Genomic DNA, 20,814 nt, shown 5'->3' with positions numbered 1-20,814 from the left:
GAATCGAAACATGCCAGCACCACTTGCCGCCTGGTGCGGATCCCTAATTGCTTGAGTGGGAGCTCTAGCAGCTGTATCCTCTCTTGCTGCAGTGCTGTGCATGTGCAGATTAAGTGCAGAATGTCTCCTGGGTCACTGACTGCACGTGCTTGGTGAGCATGCCCTCTGCCATGGTGGAAGGAGGGGGTGCAGTGATAATATTCCTGTGCCTCCACCAGCTCCGCTCTGCTTTATACTGTGTTCCGAGTTGAGTAGTGGCCCGGTACTCCACCTCTCAGTGACCCCAAGTACTACTGGCTGCCGTCTGCGCCGTGGATGATGCTACTTGCTGTGCACGGGAGCCACGCTCACTGACGCACTCACTGGGCGCCGGGTCCCGCCACTACCCCCACTGCGATCTTCTCTCGTGCCGGCCCCCCTCTGCACTCATGTGTGAGGGGGGCCGTGTGGCTCAGGGGTTAGAGGCGGCAGACCCGGAAGCTGAGATTGGTCCTGGACCAGGGTTCAATTCCCCGCCTCGGCGGGTCTTGGGCTCAAAAATTCCACGGACTCGATAATTCTCGTTCCGGTGCCTACTCGACTCACGGGTTCACACTCTGCGACTCTGGGCAATAGCTTGCTTAATCTCCACTACGGCCCCTCGCGGCGGGATGCCTGGCTTTCACCCTGTGGATACCCTGCTGGGGTTATCTCACAGGGGAATACCAGGACGGGTTCCCAAGGCAAGCGCCTTGATGCCTTCGGGTGATATGTGCGCTATATAAATCGCAATACATTTACATACATTTACATATCTGGAGCTTCTCCGTGCTAGCAGAACCTGCCCTCGGGGCCACCGGCTCACCCAGGTCCGACAGGGCCTGCCCAAAGATGGCACCCAACGCACTTCAGCAGCCCGCAATTTTCTCTTCCAACTCTCGCCTCTGGGTCACATCTACGGGACCACCACCAAGCCCAGTGGGGTCCCACTCTGCTCCACTACCTGCCTGGGGTATTTCAGAGTCTGGGGAGATCAGGATGATGTTGGATTATGAAGCTAAGGCGGGAGCTCAGGCAGACACTAGTCCGCCATGCGTCCAAGCCACGCCCCCCTTAAAATAGTGACATACACTCACAGTGCTTTCTGTGAGGTGCAGGGACCTATTAGCACAAAAAATACCAAACATACACATCACTAAATTCTGCTAGACAAACAAGGTTACATTCCAGGTGCCTCTGGATTTCCACACACACATCTGCAGTGACAACATCAATCAACAGAGATTTCACAATATAAAATAGCCTATTTCCAGCTGGTTAGTTTAACTTGCATTTATTTTTCATTTAAGGTGTGAATTATGTTATATGCGGTTACCTGATGGTGAAAGATCAATAAAATAGTCACTGAATATTTTCTTCTTTTTCGCCACACCTATGATTCCGCCTCCACGCTCACTGACCCCGTCCCAACTGCACTCAGGATCTCAGTATCCATACTTAGGAGGGATGAATGCCAGTATTCATTGCAACCCTTTACAGCGTTAATCCATGGAGGCATATTACTAAATAAGCAGTGCAGGGGAACTCTGAGTAGTTTTGTATTAAAAAAAAATTGAAAAGCAATAGGTCTCACATTTGAGAGAGTTTAAGCTACTGTCATTTATAATGGCAATAGCTCAAACTCTTGTAAATGCGAGACCAATTTCACTCCAAAGAAGCTGCTGCGATTGTCCCGAGCTGCTTTGAAACTGAAAGTGTGCATAAGCGCGCTGAAGGTTGCAGGAAAGCACGCCGTTGTTAAAGAAAATACTGCTTACACACTAAATAAACATACTATATAACAACAGAAGTTAAAGGGACAGTCCTCATGGGATGTTACAAATGAAGACAAGGCAGTACTAAGGAGGGACTAACACGCCCATTAACGAATCAGAAGCCAGCATTTACGAAGGACAATGACACAAGCTAATGAAAAATATGGGAGGAGAGTGGGCAGGGCTTAACGTCCATACTCTAATACAGCATGCGCTGCCCAGGCTTGCCCTAAAAACAGTAAATAAATGCATTGATAAAGTAGTGGTGTATGGTCGCAACTCAGATGTGTCTGTAAAATTGACCTTTTGTCCTGAATTTTTGTCCTGAATTTTGACGTTTAATCCTGAATGTTTTACAGTCCTCTCCTGAATTTTTCTCCATGCCAGGTTTTCACCTTAGTCTTCCCCCAGGGGCGGTAGAAAAACTACCAGAAGCCAGGGAATGTGTACCTAATGAGAAAGTACAAAGGGATGGCGGCTTAAGAAAACGTTTGGGTACAGGTTATGAAGGTTTAATTGCCAGCTACCACAGATGGGGTGGCAGTCAAGTGGTTAAAGCACTGACTGATATCAGCATCAGTAAACAATTCTTGTCATAATGTGCATCACCAAAATGCCACTCACTCTAGCCACACTGAAATTCAGTACTCTTGCTATCAAGCACACCCTACGGTGGAGGGTACTGCCTTTCCGCTAACGAGCTTTATCGCCAACTCATGGCTATGAAGTGCTGTTTAATTGCAAATACTAAACAATATACATTATCTCTTAATTTGAAGACTGCACACTTTGAAGTTGGGACAAACAGTGGGTCCTTTCTGTCACTTGAAGAGCCTTGCAAATGACAGACCTCCCACGATTGGTTTCTGGTCGAAGGAAGGTGTGGCTGTTCTCATGGATACGGAACGTCATAAAAAATGCCCTAGGGCAACAGGGCGCGTGACTGTTGTTTTATTGGTTGTTGTGAGTTTCTCTCAAGAATTATAGGCGGGTCTCTACTCCCGGAAGCGCGAACAGTCTGGAATGTGGCCCCACCCAGCTTAGGGCGAGGCGGGATGTATACGAGAAAGTTCACATTCATTGGCTGTTTCCATCTGTGCGCGGGCTGTCATTGGTGGAGATAGACAGCGACCGCCTCCTGAGAGTTTCGCTGATGCTCGGTGCTACGAACCAAGTAAGGACTAAGGAACAGAGGACGAGCGGAGGAGATAGGCGTTGGAGCAGGGGAAAGACGTACAGAACGTGGGAAAGAGGTGAGAGTCGATAGAAAGGGACCCCACCACCTATACAGAGGCGTCGGCATCGTACACTAGAACTTTTTCTTCACCTTCAAAGCCATTATACACCTCATAGATATGACACCCCCATTATAAGTATTATGCCGAATCCCCTCTGTATACTTACAGGAACCCGCAGTTCTGCTCGGACCACATAGGACACACCAATTCGTCCCTCATAAGCTCAGAGCCCCTCTGGTGCATCTTTCAGAGCCCACATGTATAGTCGAGCAAACAACATATAACAGAGATTGCCACTCACTCACCTGAGGCCCCATACACGTAACCACTCTCATGTACGCATAACTGATACCACCATTGTGCAAATACACAGATCCCCATATATGTCTCGGACCGTACCCCAAGTACATTTGTACGTAGGGCCCACACATTTAAACATCCCAGCCCCCATGTACACATCAGAGCTCTATCCCCCCTTAAACACACCCAACACAGGCTCATGCCAATCAAAGCACCCTCTGTGCCTAAGAGAGATTGGTCTACAGTATACACAACTTCACAAGTTTCAAGTTTTATTTATTTATGATAACGGAACTCTCACGAGATCCACATAAAAAACATAGAAATATATTCAAATGAAATCATATAAAAGAAAGAATACTAACAAGTACATAAAAAAAAAGATACACAGAGATCAGGGCATCTGAATTACCACTTAGTACATATCCAGAAAACATTTGAAAAATTTGTATAGTTTAAAACAGAACATTTCATTGGGGGGATTGATCATAGCTGCATTAAAAGCAGAAGCGGACAAAATATTCAATTGAAAGCAACTTCACTAGTACATAAACTTGGGGCTCCCCCTTATGTACATACCAGAGCTCCATACGTATGCACCAGAACCATCATATATACATCCGAGCCATTCGTACATATTCCATGCTCGAGCCCACCTATGTACATTCATTCGGGAGCCACCTCTTATATAAACATGATCCGAATATCCTATACAAAGAGGCCAACAGCATATAGGATCTAATATTCCATACAAACCCTAGTTTCTTTCTGCATATTCACACCAAAGACTTCCTCATCCCAGAAACCACTGTACAGACCAACATGTACACTGTAAATCCTATGTAACATTAGCCTGTCTCTTATGCACCATTGAGCTCGTCCCATGTACTTTTTTGAACTCTCCCCACATACACCTTGGAGTCCTCCCCATATACATTTACCAGATCCCATTGTATAGCAATGAATTGGTTCACCAGAGACCTCCCTCATCAAGTATATTCAGAGCCAGCCCTATACCCACTCAATAAAGTCACATACTCACCGCAGAACCCACCTGAGATCCACTCATCGGGGCACATTAACATAAACCAAAACCCACCTCTTACCCACTCATTAACGTCACATGTGCATACACCAGAGCCACCACTTATCAGGCCACATTCATACTTAAGAGCTCACTCACTTATCCATTAATCAAGAATCAAATCCCAAGAGCCCTCTTCATTTCCTCTTATAGCAGCCAGATTTATGAGGGGGGGGGCCATCATATTTCCACACATCAAATCTTTAGACAAACCCTTATCCACTCTTTAAAGTCCCCTATGCCTATATTAGAGGCCACTTCATGTTCACCCATAAATGCCACACACACACCCATATACACATACAAAACAGAGTGGACCAATGTTCTTACTCATTAAAGTCACATATACACCAGAGACCACTGCATATCTGCTAGAGACACTCAAAGCCCACTTCATATACTCCCCAGAGATTCAGCCACATAAACACACACTTAGTAAACCACACACTTTAGTATTGTAGCTGCATTAATGTATAGTATCATACACCATTATGGGGTGCTGAGTCACATTTGAAAATAGGTAGCACAGCATTCCTTGGGGTTCTTGGATGGAAGAAATCTGTATTCGCCATGTGGACTATATCAGTAACCTTGTGATGCTTTGTGAAGACCAGATTTGTGCTCTTATTGTGTTTTTGTGTTGCGTGTTGGCATGAAGTGACAAGAAAAGAGGGGTTGTTTAGGCTTACAAATTGCTAATATATGGATCGAGGAAATTGTGTGAATAGCGTATGACCCATGTGAGAAGCTTTTTGGTGTTATGTGCTGGTGGCAGAGAGCTGTAAGATGCTGCAAAAGTGTATCTGCATTTGTGCGTGGATTAAAGCAAAGGAGATTGAGAGATTAGTTAAGCATGTTGTTATGCAAAAAAAATCATGTGAAGCTTGGTCCTTATTCAGGCCCTTGCCACAATGAGTTCTGTACTGTTTATCCCTTCTTAGTAATAGGGGTTGGTGTTAACTTCTTGTTGTGGGATCATCGTGGGTTTTGCCTAAAATCCTTGGTTGTTTGATTCCAGTTTCAGATCCTAGTCACCATATGTTCTTTAATATCCTTCTCTGCCTAATATTAGGGTATGGCGTGGTCTGCTTGTTTTGGGCTCATCTTGGGAAGAGACATATCTTTATTGCCTTCCTGAATTTCAGTTGATGTATGTTTTTGTCTTTGGTGGATGAGAGTTCCAGAGTTTTCCTGCTTGTACAGAGGAGGAGGAGGAGGTTACACTGATGTGCCTCTTGTAAGGAAGGATAGCCAGCTGAGCTACCAGCCTAGAGCAGTGGGTTTACTTTTGTTAATATCTTTTCTGTTTTACATGGGTGAAAGCTGGACCTTTGCTATTTATGGCCTCGTGGGTGATGCAGAGAAACTTAAAAACTGAGCTTCTAGCGATGGGAAGCTTGTGGATTGCTTTGAGAGCTGTTGAACTGTAGTCACACTTCACATTGATGGATGTGTTCAAGTTGGAGTCGAAAAAGTATGCCCCTAACCAGAGTCCTCTCTCATATTCGATATGACAGGCCGAGGAAAATTGTAGCCAAGAACTTCTGCATGCCAGCTGAACGTGGTTGCTAATTCTTCCAATCTGCTTATGTCATGAACTTTGTTATAGATGAGATAACTTTAAGGCATTTTCTTAGTGTTCATTGGTTGATGACTTGGAGGCAGCGGTCTAGTACTGACATGTAAGCTTTCTCCAGTTTTCCAGTTTCATGGTGATCTTGATGTTGTTGCCATAGCTGCAGCATATAATATTGAAGGGTGATCTGCAGTTTACTGAGATGGGTATAAAGGTCATTGGGGACTGCTTGCTTCAACACTGATCGCTGATAATTTGAATGGGAGCAAGATAATGCTGGATCTTACAGGAAGGTAATAGGAGACTAGGATAAATCCTTTGATGCCAGGTTACTCCAGTCTCTCTAGCTAGGATGTAGTAGTGGTAGACTGTGTTGAATGAATGCGGTGGACAGCTCCACTAGTAGAAGTGTAGTCCTATATTTCTGGCCATTGTAGTCTTCACACCATCCTAAACTGAGATAACAGCAGATTTGTTGCCTGTCCCAGGGCAGAACCAGTTTATTTATCTGAAAGTATTTTTTTCTCTCAAAAGAAGTTACAGATCGATATTTTTCGTAAGAACTGGCTGCTTGAGAATGATCTGAAAAAGCCTGTCTCTGCTACGTCTAAATTGTTGTTGCTGAGTGGTGGTACGGAAGACATTGTTCGTGCTGAGGGGATGGTACTTGATAGCAGACAGGAGTTGACAACGGTCATAGAAGGGGTTGCTGCGGCCGTTGATTGGAGGATTTTCTTAAAGATTTGTGGCAGGTAAGGAAGGTTCAGATGGTGAACCTACTGGTCCACTAGCCTTGATCATATCTTAGAATTCCGAAGATGATTGTTTCTTGAAGGAAGCAATTGCCCGGTATCTTTCAATTAGTGTAGGTCTTTATATTTAGCCTCAGTAGGCTGGAAAATGGGCGTCTTGTGGTTGAATTTGTAGATGCTGTTAAGCTATTAGAGGCAGTTTGTGTGTAACCTGTTCAATTACTTCCGTTGGCAATTAAGTGCAGCAGTTTCTGGTTTTTATCTTATTTATTCCTTTAATCCAAGACATATTATGTCGGCTTTTAGGGATGATGTTTTGAGATATACCCAGCTTCTCAAATCCTCTGGTCAGCCAATTGTACAGCTGACTAAGTGTTAATGGGATTGGATGTTGAGTTTGGCAAGAGAGTTTTCAATTGCAAAGAGCATGAGTTTGTTCCATTGCCTGTAAGTAGTTGAGTTCACTGTGTAATAGTCCTTACTTCTTAGCATTGAAGGAGCGGGATGGTGGTCACTCCAAAAGGTATGTCTATGCGCACATTTGCCTTATGTCACCAAATACGCACTTGCCAAAGCCTACCTCATGTATAATCAACAGAGCAACTACACACCCACACATATCCCCCATGTTGAGTCACCCGTCATACGCAGTCTACCTCTCATAAACACCAGCAACCCGATGTACATAAACACACTCGAAAAAATCCCATCAGTGCCCACCTCATATGCACTTATTAAAGCGTTTAAGTAGGTTCAAACACACCCAATGTTCGTGTGAACACCCCCACCCCAATAGACGCTCCAGAATCTCCATTTACCTATACCAGATTGCTCCTTTCCACACTAGAGCCAACCCCATGCCGCTACCCCACTGCATGTGTAATGACCCAAGTTCCACCTAGTATGTTCACGCCCCAAAGGCTATTTTGCATGTGCGCATACCAGAGCATAGCTTGTATGTACACTCAACAAGGAGCCCATCGCATGTGCGTCCACATAAGTGCTCTATTCCCATGTGAAGGACATAGAGCGCTGATTCAACTTTCTTTTGAAATACGTGCATTATTTGCAGGGCGTTTGTAAGACAGTGGTAATTTTTTCTCGGAAACTGTAGGTGAAGTGAAAGACGTTTGAGTGTAAATAGGGCTGCAATGTGTGCGTGTGGACATGTAAACACTTTAGGGTGAACCTTTCCGACTGAGGTCAGCTGAGAGGTATGCTGTTTACAATGGAGAACACTTTATCCTGATTTACCATGTAGAGCTGTCGTTTCCAAGTATTACTCCTACCGACCTCTCCAATCCACCATCTTGAAGCTCTCCAGCATTTGGGCCAATATTTACTCACCATAGGCCCCCTAATCTCAAACAAAGCCAGCCCCACTGAAGTGTTGACAGACAAACAGCACCAAGAACCTAAGGTGATGGCGAGGTGTTTGAGGAATTGTTTAGGCGTCGGACCTGTACAGCTCTATCCAAACTCTCCTGACCTTCCATAGGCAGAGAGAGGCTGGTGTGTAAATATATTGATTCCGTTTCGGTCTGACAAATGATTAACTTTTCAGAATCTCCTAAATGTTGATAAGCGGTTTGTTTTTCCCTTGACACTCTCTTCTCCACTGAAAGAAACAGTGCAGTGTCCACGCCGGTACCCAGTGGTGTAAGGGAACCACTGGCACCAATTATGGTTCTGCAACTATGGGACCCATTTCCCTGCCTGGTAGGGGCCTCGGCACCCTTGGAGCGCGTGTCTCTGTATGGGATGCCTGTGTTCGGGTCCTTGTCCCCTCTACTTCTGCTCCAAACCCCCACAGTTAGAAACTAGGGGTCACTCTTTTACATGTGGACTTCGAGTTCCCCCTTGCTTGTGCAGCCAGTAGCGTAGCCAGTGGGCCCTAACGCAAGAGGAAAATGCCCCCCCCCCCCCCCCCCCCACCACCGTGGCTGCTGTTTAGATTATTAGATACAGCAATAACCAAGGTTCAGTGGGGGCCCTCAGGCCTGTGGGCCCCGGTGACACTGCACCTGCTGTGCCATTGGAAGCTACGCCCCTGTGTACCGAAGATCAGTCCCGGCCCTCTCTCTCTCTCCCTACCAGCAGTCTAGAGGAGGCAGGAAGTTTCTGTGTGACAAGGGAGTGGCGCTGAGTAATCCACTTAAGGTGGCCACCTCACTCCGTGCCCGCACGGACACTCCTGCCTGCCCTGAACTTTTCACCTGCAAATCACTGCTATCCGGTGTGTTCATCTAATTTTTTCAAGGGGAGCAAATCAAGACTACAGCACCGGGAATGGATGGGGCTGACGCACACATACCCAGAAGAACCGGAAACTCTGCGAGGTGGTGGTTATAAATCCAGTTCTGACAAGCACCTGTGCACTTCTGCCCTTGACCCAGCCAGTGACAGGGGACATTGAGCTGCTAATGCTGGCACAGTGTCTGCACCGGGACGGGGAATCGGGCCTCAAGGGGCTATACACTAAAGATTCAGGCCACAGCAACAGATTGTACCCAGGAAACTAGACCCAGAGGGAGACTGTGCAGCTGGGAACACAGGGACGGCGTGTGCTTTGGAGTCAGGTGACTGCAGGTGGAACGACCTCCCAAGACCGTAATGAGAGATGGTCCGAGGAACTTGACTGCTGAGGTAAGTGGGCACTGGGGACTCTGGTGGCAAAGGAGGCGATATCAGGGACCCCGGTGGCCAAAAAGAGGATACTGGCCACTCTAGTACTACAGAGAGGATAACGGGACTCCGGGGGCCACCAAGAGGTTCATTGGGGCTTTGGTGGCCACGGAGAGGGTTCAAATGGGGGTACTCTGGGGCCGTGGAGGGGATACCGGGGACTGGTGGCTGTGGAGAAGGTACCGTGGACTGAGGCCATGAAGAGGGTACAGAGGACTGCCCACACAGATTGTGCCTGGGATTATGGCCAATAAAACGGGAAATCTGGCCACGGAGACAATAATGTGGAATCTGGCCACAGAGAGAAGAATTTACCAGGGAGTCAGGCAACGGAGAGTTTACGAGGGTGTGTTTGGCCAGCGATGTTCATTATGGAGTGATTGAAGAGTCAGACCAAATATAGAGAGTGAAGCCACAGCGGCTGGTATGGGAGAATCGAGACCGCAGCAGAAAGTCAGGTCACAAACACACTGTACTTGGCTTTGAGCCACATGGACAGTATCCGAGAAATGGGCGGCAATGACGATAATTTCAGGGTACAAGTGTTAAAACAGCGACTAGGCTAGTTGGGGGAACTTAATCCGAAGCAGGCTTTCAGTGGTCTGCATGAACACCCTCAAACTACCTGTGAATTATGTATAAAGCTGTCTTTGTTTTTCTGTGATCTGTCCTCTGTTGGCGATAATCTGAGCTAAACAGCATGTTTTCATGTTTCCAGAGTGAGCAGTGGATTGATTCGGAACAGACTACCGGATCTGCGTTGCTCTGCCTTACACCTTTAATGGGTAGAGAAGCTAAGGTTACGTTTTTGTTTCGCGCCTTGTGTTTTCCTTTCATGACGAGGAGTGCTCTGTGATGTTGTTACGAAATAATATGGGTTGCACTTTGCATGCTGTGGTGGTACCCGTTTGATTCAGATGGTCCTGTATTGCGGTGCCACTCTTGTGACAGACTGTCCTGTGACAGACTGTCCTGTGACAGACTGCCCTGTGACAGACTGTCCTGTGGCAGTGCACCAGTTTTCCCTTCGATGGTATGGCCCCGCTTCTATGGTATGGTTTTCGTGTTCTCGTGTCACGGAGCACCAGTGGCACGAGTCCAGGCTGAGCACTAGTGATTCAAGTCGTCGTGCAATGTTCTGATGTCTTTTGCAATACACACTGCCCTGTGGTGTTTTGACGCAGCACTGTAATACTACACATTGCACTTCCGTGTTCTTGTGACTAAGATCTCACTGTCGTGCTCTGAAAGAGCAGTTATAATCCCATTGCGCTGTAATGCATATCTTTTAATACACATTGTGTTGTGAAACCATGGGGTATCGCTTGTAATACACCTTGCCCCGCAATGACACAAAACCTTAGATAGGCATTTCTCTGCAGTGATGTAGTTTGCTTTCTAGTGCACTTTGCCTGGCAGTGCTACACTTACTATGTTAATAAGAGGATAGACTTCAAGGCGCTGTGCATCGCCTATAAGGCATTTCATGGCGATGGCTCTGTTTATTTTAAACATAAACTAACTAGATACGCTACGATTGTCCTCAGCAGGTAACCTGACAGTGCCTAAGGTCAGACGATCGGGGTGGGGGTGGGGGGGGGGGGGGGGGCAGAAGCTTCATAGCATCATAAACAGCCCAATCAAACGATGGAATGCTCTACCCTTAAACTTAAAGACCACCTCTACCCTGTTAATCTCTAGGAGGAACTTTTAAGACCTGGCTTTTCAATCTATAGTCTCTGCTCCTTATTGCCATTAATATCTTCTGCTGTGCTACCAGCGCCAAGATGCCCTAGACTAGAGTATTCGAGCGCTTTATAAAACTCATTTTCACTTACATTTTATTTCATACTACACAGATTGTTGTGCTTTGCTGTGGCGCACGTGCAATATTACACATTGTCCTGCTATGACCCAACCTCTGCAATATACTGCTCTGCAGTGTTGTTGTTTCTTTTGTGTGACTCGATACCCCTCAGCGCTACACAATGCAAATTGTTCTGCTATTGACAAGCTGCAGTGTAGCTCCCATAATACGCACTGCCCAGCTGCGACATAGCCCCTACAAAACACATTGCTCTGTGATGCGGTGGTTCATCTTTTGTCCTAAGTGTTGCCCTGCAACGCTACACACTACACGTGATAATGCTGCGGCGTAGCTCCCATAACACTCACTGCCCTGCTATGCTGTCACTGCGCGTTTGTGATACAGGCTGACTTTCAGTGCTGTGACACAGCACTTGTGAAACATATCACAACGTTGTTGGTGCCACTCCTGTGACGCACATTTCCCATCGCTGTTGTTTCGCGGCATATGTCAAGTCAAAATTTGTATAGCGCACTACATACCCAGAGGGTCTCAAGGCGCTTGAGGAAGGGGGGGGGCGGCTCTGGAGCATTTCTTTGAATTATTTGCCCTTTGTGTGTACACATTCTGGCTTTCAAGTCTTTTACTTTCTTATGGTGTCATACATACTCTTGTGATTCAGAAACAACCCTCGTGAGCCCGGGAGCGTGATCAGTTTACTTTTCACTTTCTTTAGATGTGTATTTCTTTGTGAAATTGTCTGCATTCCTGACTCGAACAGCTTTGTTGTTTTTCCCACTAAACCCGCTTTCTTCGTACAAGTCGCGAGCGTTTCTCAATGGAACTATTCAGCATTGTGTGCCGTGGGTCGGTATTGCTTGTAAACATGCCCCCTTCTGTGCGTGATTGATGGGAGACTGCCATTGGCTTTTTTTCTGTCCTTCAGATCTGTTTTTAAGGGTGACGCTCTATAAGGGACTGCCTGACTTTGCTTGCTCTTTGTCTCCACAGATCAGCTCCACCGTGGCTCAGTCGTCGCCCTTGTCTTGGGTCCGAGACCTGGTCCCCCGGCCTCCGTCTCTCCACATGCCACTTGGACTCGGCCGCCGGAAAAAAGCGCCCCCGCTGGTGGAAAATGAGGAAGCCGAGCTGGTGCGCAGCGGAATGGCTGGAGTGGGCACAGGCCCGCTGGGAGGAGGCATGGCCACCATGCAGCCAGGGCTCCCCCCTCCACCCCCTAACCTGCGGCCGCGACTCGTCTTTCACACCCAGCTGGCCCACGGGAGTCCCACGGGCCGCATTGAGGGCTTCACCAACGTGAAGGAGCTGTATGGAAAGATTGCCGAGGCCTTCAAGATTCCCCTCTCGGAGGTGCGTATACTTTTACCACTTAGTATGGGGGGCATGGATTGCACTGGGAAGGAGCACATGGTGGCAGCGGGTGTACTAGGCTACAAGAAGGCTCCTTAGGAAAGAGTGAACTGTGGTCAATGGCAAGCGCCTGCTCTGGTGAATATACTGTGGATTATAGTAGAGATGAATTATATCTCCGGGGACTTCTGGCGTTTGCAACCCTGACAAGCATCAAGGGTTAGACTAACGCATTTCATTTTTTCCCCCGCATCACTGCCAGAGAGGTACTGTTCCACATTAGAGTTCCTTTCTTCCGTTAGGTTGTTCGAGGCACTTGACAAGAGCTCTCAGGCTGCTACCCCCAGGAATATAGGAAGACCGAATATACCTGTATAATCTAGTACCCCGTCCACCAAAAAATAAGATAAAACTCTTGGGAGAGAAGCCATAGCAACGTTTGCCAGCTCGAAACAAACAGGAGCCAGACTTAGCTAGCACTGGGATATCGACTCATCTAAGCACCTTCTCCTGGCCTCTCACCCTCATACTGGTAAATGTAACACATAACCTGGCAGCCGATTACGACTGCCAGCAAAAACAGTTGGCAACCCCAGCACCTTTGAACGGTGCTGATATTTTCAGCCTGAATAACAAGATAGTTTTTGGCAAAATCAAATTACTCCTATCCAGATGAGCAATATTCTTGGTCAGTGTCTTGAATTTCAGTGGGAAGTTTGAAGTGAGACGTGGGCAGGGAGGAGAGATGCCAAAAGAAGTGTGAGATGGGCAAGATGATGGAGACAAATACAGAAGGCGAGAGAAGTGGAAAATGTAACAACTGACGGAGACGAGGAGAACAGAGGAGGGACTCAAACAGTGTGGTTGGAGAGAGTGAGAGACCCGAGGTAGAGAAGAGAGTAAAGGTGAGCATGAGAGATGGAGGAATGGGGAGAGGTATGAGGAAAAAGATAAAAGGATGAAGGTGATGGAGAGATGAAGCACAGAGTAAGAGTGTACAAAGGGTGAATGAAGGATTGGGAAAGGGGGCAAAGAAGGGAGACGACAGGAAGCAAGAGCGAAGAAGAAGAAAGCAGCAAAGTAGATGGCAAAGGATGAAGAAGGGAGAAAGAGTGTTAGGTTTCTGATGTGTAACAACAAAGAAAAGATGGATAGTGCCTCCCCTGCACTATTTTATTTACCTACACAGAGCTTCATATAGCACTGAGGCATCACCTTACTCACCATTTATTACCACCTTGGATTCCTGTTCAGGTTTAGGTCTTCCTCCAGAAACAGGAGTCCTTTTCCATTATCGCTCCGGCCCTTGGGCGGCCCACTGCCAGAGTCGGAACAAGACTGTCTCATTGTCATGGTTCACCTCTGCAAGTGTGTGGAGACCAAGTCCCATACCGCACAATGACAAGGGGCCATTGGACGTCTCTGAGGAATAGTCCACCTCTGTAAATTACAGGGTCTGCTACTCCGGTTGATCACTGACTGCTACTGTACGTGCTTGAATCAGGACGGAGGGGGAGTGATGGTAACATACTGTCCAAAAGCAAGCATTTTCATCAGCACAGGGCCCAGAGGTACGCACCAGGAATAACATTGAAGGACCGTCGCTGCCAGGGGTCCTGTGGCATGTTTAAAAATCTAAAGGCTGTGTGCTTGCACAAGCGCTTCAGGAGTGTTGCAGTGGTTTTAATGCATTTTTCAGACCATTACACAATACAGTTGATTTCTCATAATTATCTCATTACTTGAATACAACTGCTTCGTTCTACTCGCTATAAAATGTCACTCACTGTCCACTTAAGTCATTGAAATGTCATACATAAGTATAGAGAAAACATGGAAAAGTTAAAAGCAAGCTGAAAGCTTGGCATCTGTGGGTTTGCAGGGTCAGTGTTTGAACAATGGGCTCTGTAAGGACAGTGCAAGCTTGAGTGTCGTCGGGAAAGCATGCTCCTTACATAAAAGGGCAGACATGCTGTAATTCTTGCTCCACATTGACCGGTGAGGCACCTGGCAGAGTTCCAACAGTCTGCTGATCCGTTCACACACTAATTTTACTAAGAAATTCAACCTACCATTCCTCCCTCCCACCTTGCATGTCCAGGTGAAGCTTTCCCTACTTTCTCCTGCAAGGTTTCATCTTTAAAGCCGCACTCTTATTAGCATAGTCACCGGCTTCAGGCTTAAGTATCACGTTTCCGGTATCGCCTTCCAGCGTCTTTAGATGTGTGCCCCGATTACTGGACTGTAGGGCAGCCTATAAGCTCCCATAAGCTTTAGTGCACTGTGCTATTTTTAACTTCCCTTAAAACAGGCAGGGTATTGTCTTACAATTCAAAATGTTTGCTTAGGTTTGTCTTAGAGATACAAGCTTATGACAGCATTGACGAAGTATAATGAAGCCGTAGTATTGTGACTCAGTGCAGTTAACAATAAGTAGATGTAGAGGAATTCGTCTTTCTATTGTTTTCATGCAGAGTTGAAGATTCATGCTGAGAGTTACTGTGTCAGTCTTGTGACTTTCCTTTGGACTCGAATTAATTGGTTCATGTTTTGGGTTAGTTAAAATGCAACCTGGGCGTGCAGCAGTCTTTAATGATGATTGAGTTGAGGGTTTATACAGATTGGTAGCTCATGGATGTTGTAACTTCATACTGCACTGTCAAGTCGATACCTGTTTAATTTCTGATGTTTTGGACTAGTAGGGAGGTACCAGCTGTTAACGTTTTGCCTTTTGTGGTGATAAGTTGATCCATTCAAAAGTGTAGCTCTCTAATGTTGTAGTATTTTACTGCACCTAAGAAGTCGTAGAGGGAAGCAGGCTTGATGGAAGGCTGACATCTCTGAACTTATTCCGATGCAGTAGCATTCCTAGAGCCACTACAAAGAGATACTCCTGAGGCTTCCTTGTGGGTACATTTGATAGTTTAAAGAGACATTTTTCTGCAAGTTTTAAGGTAATAGAATATACATTTTTCTTTTTTGTGTGTATGTATATATATACACGTGTGTGTGTGTGTGTGTGTGTCTTTATATGTTTAGAAAAAGAAAAAATTCTATTCAATTAACTTTAATTCGATACAAAGTATCATAAAAGTACATGGTAGTACAATAAAATACAGTTAAAAAAAGTGTTAAAAACCATTATATACATCAGTATTAGCCTAAATACGGGTGTTACAATATGTCTTGATTAATCAAATTAGTCGCAGTATAGGGACATATTTTCTTTCCTTTCCTTCTTCCTTCAAATTTAAAAAATTTAAAAAGCGCTATGTAAACATTTCCTAGTGACATAATCAATTCCAGCTATATTCAGCCGGGTTATAACAATTCATATTTTTTCTCCCGCTTTTTTCCTTATAAAATACACTGCAAGCAAATACCTGCTAACGCCAAATACTAAAACCTGGCGCGTGTCTGTTAATAGAATTCTTTCTGCTTCTCTGAACCTCCGCACTCCTAGATTTATACAAAGAGGTTTAATCCACTTTATCCTTTGGGCCTTATAGGCAGGACAGAAGAACAGAACATGCGTAATGTCCTCCCTCCCACCTCCACTACACATGGTACATTTATCATCGCTGTTTTTACTCCACCTTGCAACACAACTTATTAGCAAGAGTATTCTATACCTAAATTAAAGGTATAGGGTTTTAGCTACTGGTGGATTCACTTCATTCAGGAAGGATTCATACTGAGGGTCTACTTTGAACAAAAGAAATTCTCTAGTTAGGGAACCATTTGATATATCATTAGTTCTATGTTCATTCATATAGACCCAAACAATAGCTTTTAATGTCCTTCTCGAATTAGGAGTTAATGCAGTAGGACTATTCCAAAAATTTGACAGTCCTACCCTCTCAAACCATACTCTTGTATGCGTGAACCATGTGATGCAGTTGGAGATATCCAGATCTTTTAACTCCTCTAGAGCTGCTCTATAATGAAGGAGTGCCGGTGTGGACCATAACCGTACCCTGAACATTAGTGGTCTGAGTATTGCGTGATGGTCAGTGCGCCTCGTATTAAGGTCTGTCATCATCGGGATTGTAGGGGTACGCACGGGTATCTTTAGGAGAGATCTGTAAAATATGTTTTCTTTCACCTCAAATGATTTTTTACATGTAGGGCCCCACAATTCAGCGCCATATAAGTCCGCTGCTTGTGCTTTGGCTCGGTACACCTCGAGTGCAGGTAGCACTGTTTTTGTTCTGGCGGCTATCCCCGTGCCTTTATAGTATTGGGTGACTATTCTGTATTAGGAGTAGCTTGCTTTTTTCAATTTGAGTTTTCCACTGCATTTTGGAATTGAGTGAGACACCCAAAAATTTCTATTCTATTCCCTTAAAACTTGGAGAAAAATGGTTTCAATTAACATCAAGTGTAACCATTTATATGGTGGGTCTCTGAGTGGATCTGTGGGATATATAAATTGGTAAAACAAAATATGCTCTTCCTATAGAAAATAGGTCCTAACTATAACTACCTACTGGCAGCCGCCAGTAAATAATAAATATATATTGATATTACCTACTGGCGGTCACCAGTAGGTAGCTATAGTTAGGATCATGTTTCTATTGAAAAAGCGTTTTTTGACTTGTCTACATCTTTTGCGTCGTTTGACGAATCTTCACAAAAAGATCGAGAAAGAGTGTAATTGTGAGTCTTGTTGTGCATGTAAAGTTTCTGGGTGATCTGTCAAGCGGGGGCCGAGAAAAACGGGGGTCCAAAAAGTGCGTTTCCCATGTTATTTCTTATAGACACTATGTCTTGTCTGCAGCTCAAACCACTGAACGGAATTACACCTAATCTGGTAAAAAGCAAGCTTTTGGTCTGCAGATTGTGCTTTTTATTTGTTGTAAATCCATTCAGTAGTTTACAAGATATTAAAGAAAATTCAAATTTGTATATCTACGATCACAGATAATTTGTGGCAGAGAGTAGCGGCTGCCATTTTAGTTTATCGGGGCAGAACTTGGCATAAAGGGGTCAGGTTAGATTTGTCATGACCCCATGGGAGGAATATATGGATTTTTCAGGGACTCCATGTGTACAATATGCCCCAGAACAGGTATTTTTTTTTCATGCACAATAGTGGATTTGTCGCGACCGTCAGCCCAGTGTAGCACCAAGGGGAATATATATATCTATCCATATAGCACAGAACTATTCAGACAATGATGCTCCCACTCCCACAGTCCCGCTCAGAAACTCATTCACAGACCCACATAGAGATTCATGCACTCATTCTCTCGAAATATTGTTCGTGGATTCACGCACCCGTTGAGCACATAGCCCATGGGCATTTTCAAATGTTGACGCTAATTTGAAGACCCTCTTGTTTAGTCTCCCATAAAAAAGATTTTACTGGATATCAATTAGACGAGATTGCTTTCTTTCGGTATTCCAACTTCGGCGTCACGCAAAGATACATTTTAAAGTCTGTAGATCTTGTTCCATTATTTGCTGTTATCCCATCTGACCAGATATCTACAAAAACCCCATCTGTTGAGTTATTCATTTCATCAATAAGATATTTTCTTTTCTGGCACTGTTGGATGTATTCAAGTAATTTGCCTGGAAGTACATTTACCTAGACCTTAATGGCATTTAGTTTTCCATGTGGGTATCCTGATGAAGGTCAATAGTTCGCTGAAACACGCGTCAATACATTGAAGAACCAACATTGCATCGTTTTTATCAAACAGTATTGTGTCCCTTCATTCCACTTATGGTATTGTTTTCATGTCTTTTGTGATATGTCTATATATATATATATTGTGATGTTGCATTATTTTGTTTGATCACCCAAAAAAAGGGGGGGAGGGGTTATATTTCCTTTCCCCATTTGTATTAAGACTGCCATTACTTCATCAATTTCATTGTGACATAGTCCCCCATTATTTTCTGTCGGATATTTTGTTTCATTGTCCCGTTACTTTATCTATGTTCATTGTTAATATATATTGAACCTCATGAATTTCGTAGCTATTTTAACCATTGTTTTGTATTCCTAAAATTGACGTTTTATACATTTACAGTGGTACTTTGAGACTAGTGCTATCATTGTAAGTTGATGGTCTGCATTGATTATGACCAAGTAGTTGTCTAGAAATTCTTTATGAACAATCTCACTCACAGACCCAGTCAGACTCATGCACTCACTCACTGACCCAGTCAGACTCATGCACTCACTCACTGACCCACTCAGACTCATGCACTCACTGACAGACTCACTCTGAGACTCATGCACTCACTGACAGACTCACTCTGACACTCATGCACACTCATGCACACTCATGCAAAACTCATGCACACTCATGCAAAACTCATGCACACTCATGCACACTCAGACCCACTCATGCACACTCATGCACACTCAGACCCACTCAGACCCACTCAGAGACTCACACACTCAGACTCACGCACTCACTCACAGACCCAATCGGACTCATGCACTCACACACAGACCCACTTGGAGACTTATACGCCCACTCGCTCAGACTGACTCCCACACCTATTGAGGCAGTTGCAAACTCACTTAGACACTGACACCCATTCACAGACCCACTCAGACACTCATGCACCCACTCATGCACCCACTCATGCACCCACTCATGCACCCACTCATGCACCCACTCATGCACCCACTCATGCACCCACTCATGCACCCACTCATACAGCCACTCATACAGCCACTCAGACAGCCACTCAGACAGCCACTCAGACAGCCACTCAGACAGCCACTCAGACAGCCACTCAGACAGCCACTCAGACAGCCACTCAGACAGCCACTCAGACACTCATGCACCCACTCAGCCACTCAAACCCAGTCACAGATCTACTCATGCACTCACTCACTGTCAAAGGTTACTGGTTACATTTAGGAAAGAAATGTTTTTTATACCTAAGAAATTCACTTAAAAAACTAAAAGTTATAATGACATTATAGTTAGGAAATAACATAAAAAACAGTAGAAATTCACAAAAAAACAAAAGTTACAAGGACGTTATAGTTGGGCTCAGACTTCACTCGTACAAAACCATAGAAAGTCAGCAGTTATGGTTGCCTGAGCCAACTAAAACTTATGCCCCTGCAATGCATTGCTAATGACCTCACATATTACATTACCCGTTACATGGTAAGTGACATTACTGATGACATCTTAACCACATCGCTGCTGTGCATTTTCCCCTCCTATGCTGAAAAAATTGAAAATGCCTGAGTTCATGACGAGCTCAGCTCGTCATCAGCACAGCTCCACTGTGCCTCATGACGAGCTCAGCTCGTCATGAGCATGGAAGGGGTTAAATGACATCACTGATGACATCATCCACAGAACCACTCACACCCGTCTATAACTTCTCAAACACCCACTCGCACATCTACTTACATACTCCTTCACAGACATTTACAGTACTCACACAACCACTCACTCATCCATAGTCATTCTCACACCCACTTGCTCACTCACTAATACAGCCACTCATGCAACCACTCACTCACCCATACAGCCATTCGTACTGCCAGTCACTCTCCCATACAGCTACTCAAACACACACACATACACCCACATTTACCTATACACTCACCCATACAGCCTCTCAGCATAGCTACTCACTCATCCAAGTATTCACTCACACAAACACCTACATTCCCATTCACACATCCATACAAGCACTCACACAACCACTCACGGATCCATACAGCCATTCACACAGATAACTCACTCTCCAATACACAGACCAACTCACTTAATCAAACACCCACTCACATTCACCCACACACCCAACCATAGACCAACTCAGCCACTCACTCCCCCATACAGCCACCTGCACACCCAGTTGCTCACCAGTACAGCTACCCACTTAGCTACTCACACACCCATGTATACACTCGTAGAGCCATTCACACACCCAGACACGCACTAAGACACACAATCATACATGGATACATACAGTCACCCAGCCAATCACATAATCGGTGTTAAAAAATGGAATCACTCATTAGTAGTACAGAAAGTATGCTAATTTAACTTTTGCGATACCTTAGTGCATATGTTTAACTCTCAAACCATTAGAAAACCTTCACAATCACTGGATGATGTCATTTGAGATGTCAACAGTGATGGCACCTTCTTTTTTTATTTTTCTTCTTATCACAGTGCTTCCTAACTCAATTTTTGTCTTTCTAGAGTGCTGTGAATA

General features: G+C 45.0%; 1 protein-coding gene across 2 annotated transcripts in view; it reads left to right on the top strand.

Annotated features, from left to right (window-relative positions):
• Positions 1 to 2,929: 2,929 nt before the first annotated feature.
• Positions 2,930 to 20,814, top strand: part of LOC147667588 (PDZ domain-containing protein GIPC1-like) — a 62,041-nt gene continuing 44,156 nt past the window's right edge. Inside the window, exons 1-2 of one of the 2 annotated variants that reach the window (XM_086948802.1) lie at positions 2,930 to 3,046; positions 12,247 to 12,606. In XM_086948802.1, the coding sequence (XP_086804928.1) occupies positions 12,322 to 12,606 (285 nt within the window). In that variant the 5' untranslated portion in view covers positions 2,930 to 3,046; positions 12,247 to 12,321. Of the gene's footprint in view, positions 3,047 to 8,884; positions 9,390 to 12,246; positions 12,607 to 20,814 lie in introns of those variants that run through there. The other variant, XM_086948801.1, reaches the window with a different exon arrangement.

Source organism: Lissotriton vulgaris, unplaced genomic scaffold, assembly GCF_964263255.1.
Source record: "Lissotriton vulgaris unplaced genomic scaffold, aLisVul1.2 SCAFFOLD_823, whole genome shotgun sequence".
NCBI classification, from domain to species: domain Eukaryota; kingdom Metazoa; phylum Chordata; class Amphibia; order Caudata; family Salamandridae; genus Lissotriton; species Lissotriton vulgaris.
This window is presented reverse-complemented; position numbering and strand designations above follow the sequence as displayed.